The 5907-nt window shown below is 37.9% G+C and overlaps 2 protein-coding genes across 2 annotated transcripts in view; one reads left to right on the forward strand and one right to left on the reverse strand.

Moving 5' to 3' along the window:
• LOC106517596 (uncharacterized) overlaps window positions 1–2086 on the forward strand; it is an 8501-nt gene extending 6415 nt beyond the window's left edge. Inside the window, exons 5-6 of the mRNA XM_014008518.1 lie at window positions 1355–1615; window positions 1756–2086. Of these exons, the coding sequence (XP_013863972.1) occupies window positions 1355–1615; window positions 1756–1794 (300 nt within the window). The 3' untranslated portion in view covers window positions 1795–2086. The remainder of the gene's footprint in view (window positions 1–1354; window positions 1616–1755) is intronic.
• A 2122-nt stretch (window positions 2087–4208) lies between these two features.
• On the reverse strand, window positions 4209–5872 carry rplp2 (ribosomal protein, large P2). Its single transcript, XM_014008658.1, has 5 exons — window positions 5767–5872; window positions 4846–4969; window positions 4715–4763; window positions 4526–4627; window positions 4209–4340 (listed from the first exon to the last, which is right to left on the reverse strand). The coding sequence occupies exons 2-5, from the start codon at window positions 4966–4968 to the stop codon at window positions 4264–4266; spliced, it is 351 nt and encodes a 116-aa protein (XP_013864112.1). The 5' UTR covers window position 4969; window positions 5767–5872; the 3' UTR covers window positions 4209–4263.
• Window positions 5873–5907: the final 35 nt, after the last annotated feature.

The following is a 5907-nucleotide window of genomic DNA, read 5'->3' on the forward strand; positions in this document are numbered from 1 at the left end:
GTTGTAATGTGACAAAATATGGAAAAGTTCAAGGGGTATGAATACTTTTGCAAACCACTGTATAGAGAGAAAAATCCTCAAAATTTCCTCCTCCTGCTGTAGAAAAGTTACGCCGTGTTGTGGGATCATTTCCTCCCTCCCTCCCGCTGCACCTCACGCAGAGCGAAGCTTTAACAACTGTAGTTTTTCACACCCAATTGTCAGAGAAAAAAATGATTTTTTATGTATTGTTACCCACAGAGATTAAAAAAAAGATGTGGATGTTTGTTCAGTTGTAAATCCATCTTGCTAATGTAAAGTCAGCTTCCGCTCTCTAATGATGAAGATGAGCACGCAGCAGAGCAGCAGCTGATAAGTTCAGCAGGCAGAAGCTCATTCTTTGGCAGGTGGATATTAAAGCAAAAATGTTGGGTTTTATTAAGATTACAGTTTTCTGCAAAAAAAAAAGCTCTAAAAATTACACTTAACTTTTTCTGATAATTTTCTACCGCGATATATACCGTTACCGTGAAGGGATTCTATTTATACCGTGATATGAATTTGAGGTCATACCGCCCAGCCCTAGTTCTGCTTGATTTTGATACCTTAGTTAAAAATAAAATTTTCAGCATAAAATTTATTTTCTCCAGTTACCATCATTATTGAGATRCTTAGATGCAAAAGCTCACAACTAACAGATGATGTGCTCCTGATGCCGTGTCAAAGGGATGAAATATCTCGTGAATATAAGAACAGTTTTTTTCCTGCACATTGCTGCAGTAATCACAGAAAGTGCAACGTAACAGTTGAGGAAGGGCTTTGCAGAGTTAAATGTTGAGTCATAAAGCCTGCTTTAAAAAACACACCATGTGATCAGTGTGTGCAGTACAGGATGTTGAAACTTTTACATAAAGCTGATTCTCATAAAAACTATTTGTTTAGTAAATCTTTAATCTGGCAACTGATGAATGTGATTTATTTGAAAACTTAAAAAAAGGCCAACCATGCAACAATTTCATATATTTAGACTATTAAGAGTAGAAAAATGTGTTTGTTTTTGTCTGTTATTAATTGATTTTATGATTAGAAATATTGTTTATTTGCCTATATGTTTTGACATTGTGTATATTTGTTAAAAATGAGTCTTCCATGAATGAAACAGTCAGTTTAATAAGAAAATAGATGTCAGATTAATCAGTAATATAACACAAATGTTCATCAGCTGCTGTTAAAACTGCAATTATAGAAACACTGATGTTATCACATCTGCTACAAATGTAGGCAAAAACAGAAGAAAAAAAAAGAGACTGCTGGCTAGTGCTCGCTTGTCTAAACACTCCACACTTCCTGACAATCCTGTTCTGTTCTCCTCCAGCTTAAAGACAACCCCACCCTGAACAACTTTTTCCAGCGACTGACTTACTCCTCCTTCCAGAAGATGGCAGACGCTTATCTGGAGAAAGAGGCGACACCGAACCACAATCCTCCCCCCGTGCATCCAACGGCACCTGAGCTGGTCAAACTGGCCTTTACTCTGGACTTCACTGCCAGGATCGCGGGGCTCTCCAAGCAGAACGTAGGCCACATCACGTGTCTCGGGAACCGCTATCTGCAGGATCGATTTGAATACACGCAGGTGAGGAGCAAATAAACTCATAACACGGGGTGGGGGAGAGAGAACCTGTTAAGAAACGTTTCAAACAATGCAACTTCAAATGTAAAATTAATCTGCAGCTTTGAAAAAAGTATATTTAAATGTTTTATTGTTACTTGCAGGCGTGTACAGATCATCCGTGGTCCGACAGCGAAGACTGAGGTCCCGCCGCTCGAAAACAACACTGAGCCCAAATTTTATCATCTCCACTTTACTGACCATGCTCATGTAGGGCTCCTCAAAACTCATTAAGTGCACACATCATTTTAAATTTGAGTAAAATTTCATTCAGGGACTAATAATCTGTGAAGAACAAGGTGCTGAGGGAACTGAATTCTCTGGGAACAGGAGTGTTTTTGATCAGTGAAGTGCTGCTTGAAGGCACAGTGTGTAGGATTTGTTGTTTTCAGCGACATCTGTCATCCTCCCTGGTCCTCCCCCCACCCCCACCGCCCGCTTCCAAACGCAAAGGAGTTGCTACGGTGTCTCTCAGGAGTCAAAAACCTTTGATAATTCCAACCGCGATGTCTACCAGCAGCTTCAGGGCTAGTGATGTTTCAAGTGGTAAGATTATGAGCTTTAATAAGTAAAATTATCCCAGCTACAATGACAGACAACAAATATTACATTTATAGTATTACAACTAAAACCGTTTTTGACGCCGCCACCACAGTTTGTCCTTCATGAGCCTTCGTAGACAAGATGGCGGCTGTCTGTGTGGCGACCCGCGACCATGGAGATATAAACAGCTTTTTATAAGGTAAAAATAATAAAACAAGGTCTTTGTCTGCAATGATTAGACATGTTTTTTTTTTTTATTGTCATTAGTGATTATCTCAATTTAGTCTAAAAGACTTGACAAAATCCTACACACTGTGCCTTTAAAAACACCTTACAGAATGTGAGCTTAATAAGCACACCCACATTCCTGCAAAAGCATGGTCAGGAATATAAGTTGAAAGCAACACTACTGCAAACCTGTTTGCCAAATAGTTTTTTTTTTAATTCGTTTTTTTGTACAATCACTTTGTAATATTGGAAAAAAAAATTGTGCACAATCCTTTCATGTATAGACAACTGTGAGCACTTTTCAGAAATATTTATGAACTTTGGCTGAATAAACTGTGACCGTTTGTTACGAATGCTGGCATTCATTTTATGATTTTAATAAACATGTATGCATCGTTATCAGGTTTTACTGCTATTTATTTCTGAGCAACGAAAGTAAAACCGTACACGGTGCACGCGATTATTATACGCCATGATTCAAGAGATATGACGGTCCTTTGTTGTTGTAAGGGTAGAATAAGTCACCCTGTGTAATGAGGAAATAAAAATTTGTTTAAACTTGTTTTGGGGAAAGCCAAAACTCTCAATGCTCCTTTTAGAATGTTCCCAAAACACCTTCTAAAAAGTGAATATGAGCAACAGTCACATGTAAAAAGTGGTTTCATTTTCAAGTTCTAAATATGTTTTTTGAAGTCAACATTCATCAGAACACAGGATTATACTTTGAAACACTCCTCAAGAATGAAACATGACAAGAACTCAAGAAGACACATAAAACGTGTGATTTTTATCAGCCGAATGGTTTGTAACAAACCTAGTGCACATTTATGTATAATAATTGGCAGACCCTGAAACAAATCCTAGCTTTGAGTGACAATCATAAATGAAAACAGAACATACCCATCASTTGTATGACTAACACGCTCAATGATGTCATCAAAGAACGTCTATAAATATCTCACCAGAAATGGACTTGAGGAAATTTTTGTACACGGTCCTGTTTTGCAACACTATGGCACATTTACAGTAAACTTACTGCCAGGTGTACATGAATTAGAAGAGTTTCAGGTCATTCAGTTTAAGGTGGACAGAACTGCTGAGAAATAATCCTGTATCGGCATGTTATTTTGAGTAGTTCGGGTGTCAGGTGACAAGTGAACGGAACAAGACAGGTGGGGAAAATTTCTTAGGGTTCTGTGAAAACACAATTCCATATTACTAATTGTGTGAACTTTAAAAATATGCAATACAAACTTATTGACTCATTAAATCACGCCACAAAGTGGAAACTTGGCTTTTAGCCAGGAAAAACTTGACAGCTCTTCGCACAAGAACTCTTTTAAACGACTGCTTTTGTTTCTGAATGTTTAACAATACAGYTGGACTGTAAAACAGACAACTAAAACTGTGGGAACTCAAAATTGCATTAGTCTTTACAGAGAACATTTTCCAAACACCTACCCAACTTCTTCTTTTGCATTGTGGAAGTGGTTCATGACTTTCCGGTGATCAAACCGAAAATATCAGAGGAGAAAAAAGTAGTTTTCATTCTGTTATCAGCCACACTAACTAGTCTTTGCAACTATTACAAAAAAACATTTGACTGACTTTGCATGTGGCTCATTCAAATGTTATTATGACTTAGTGTTTACGTGGTTTCATGGATTAGGAGACTGACCACACGCAGGATCAGGATTGCCTWATGGTGTCTGGTTGCCTCACCTGGTTTATTCTTGGTTGTCGGGGAAAAAATATTTTAAAAATAAATGAGGGTCTAAAAGACAAATTGTTTGTGTAAACCTTTTACATTTTTATTGCTTTTTAAACAAAGAGAAGACAGATTAATCGAAGAGCCCGAAGCCCATGTCTTCATCSGACTCTTCAGATTCTTCTTTCTTCTCTTCCTTTTTCTCTTCCGCTGAAAATAAGGTAAAAATCAGAAGTTAATATCGGAGAAGAGTCAATAGATTTTTAGCTCCGTTGATATCTAAGTCAGTTAAATTCAAGGTTCAGGGTTAGAGGGTCTAAAATGCAGAAAATTAGGAATAATGCTTTTTCAATATCACCGTTCTTATCAATTTATGCTTAAAAAAACATACATACCAGCAGCAGGTGCAGCCCCAGCGGCCCCACCAGCAGCAGCAGCGGCGGCGGCAGGTGCTGCTACAGCACCACCTGCTGGTACAGAGGCTAACTTGGAGAGGCCTGTAGCAAAAATAAATCCCATTTTCAGCCAACTTTAATGTGTAACATATCAAACTCTACAGCCATGCTTTATTTCCAAACATTTACCTGAGTTCAAGACTTCATTGATGTCCTTTCCATTCAGCTCATTGATGACCTGTTGGGAGATTTAGATTTAACACATCGCCAATGCAGAATAAGTGTTATATTAAAATAACAAGCCAACAAAAATACCATACTTTAGTCAAGCGTTCGTCATCGGCCTCAATTCCCACACTACCCAGGATGCCCTTGAGGTCTTTTGCAGAGGGGCTGCTGTTTCCACCGAGGGTAGCGAGGAGGTAAGCGGCCACGTAACGCATTCTGAAATGAACAAATTTGAGTTAGAAAASATGTTTAAACAAATTAAGACAATTACACTGCATACACCTCAAATGAACTGAGATGTTCAGGGTTTTTAATTATTATTTTTAGGTAAATCTAGAATCACAACTCACAGGTGCAATATAAAATCACGACTTATATTAAAAATAAGTCTAATCAACTATCAGGATGAAATAGAGTGAGTTTTCAATTTACCAGTACTGTAAGTATAAAACTTATGAAGGGATAAACAATGAACTGTCAACCTTTATAAAAACTATTTTGCATAGACTCAGCTCTAAGAGGTAAAAGTGATATAAAGATGAACGACGACACGAGTAATTTAGACAATGTTAATCAGCTACTGCTGACTGCAAAACACAGAAATAAAGATCGAAGTGAACAAAATATTTTTCAGTCTGTCAGTAAACACGAGTCTGACACGTTTGATGCTAGCTTGGCTAAGATTAGCTTTTGTTTACAGCACATTAAAACAAGTTTACCGACGCACATAGGATGAAATAACTAAAGAGACAGTTGCTTGGAATTATACTTAACGCTTCGACAGAATACAATAAATTATTTATCTGCGTTAAAACATGTCTTTAGTGCTTGATGGTAACAGAATCATCATCATGGCGCTCAGTGTTTCCTACGGGCCTTCACTTGGTGCGCACCAAAACAAAAACACATAAATGCCAAACAAATTCAACAGAGGGGAGTGTGTCAAAACAAAATCGCAGTAAGGCATGAAACAGCACACAAAATGCATTTTATAAAGGGTAATTTGCACTTACTTTAAGTCTAAAGAGACACGAAACGTCGGTCACGCTAGGGAAATCCGGAAGAGGACGGTAGGCGGAACCGGAAGCTTAGGAAGACTTGGTGCGTCGATTTGATTGGTTTGTAGAAATGACCTGGAAATGACAGTATAAAGG

Source organism: Austrofundulus limnaeus, unplaced genomic scaffold, assembly GCF_001266775.1.
Source record: "Austrofundulus limnaeus strain Quisiro unplaced genomic scaffold, Austrofundulus_limnaeus-1.0 Scaffold51, whole genome shotgun sequence".
Taxonomy (NCBI): Eukaryota; Metazoa; Chordata; class Actinopteri; order Cyprinodontiformes; family Rivulidae; genus Austrofundulus; species Austrofundulus limnaeus.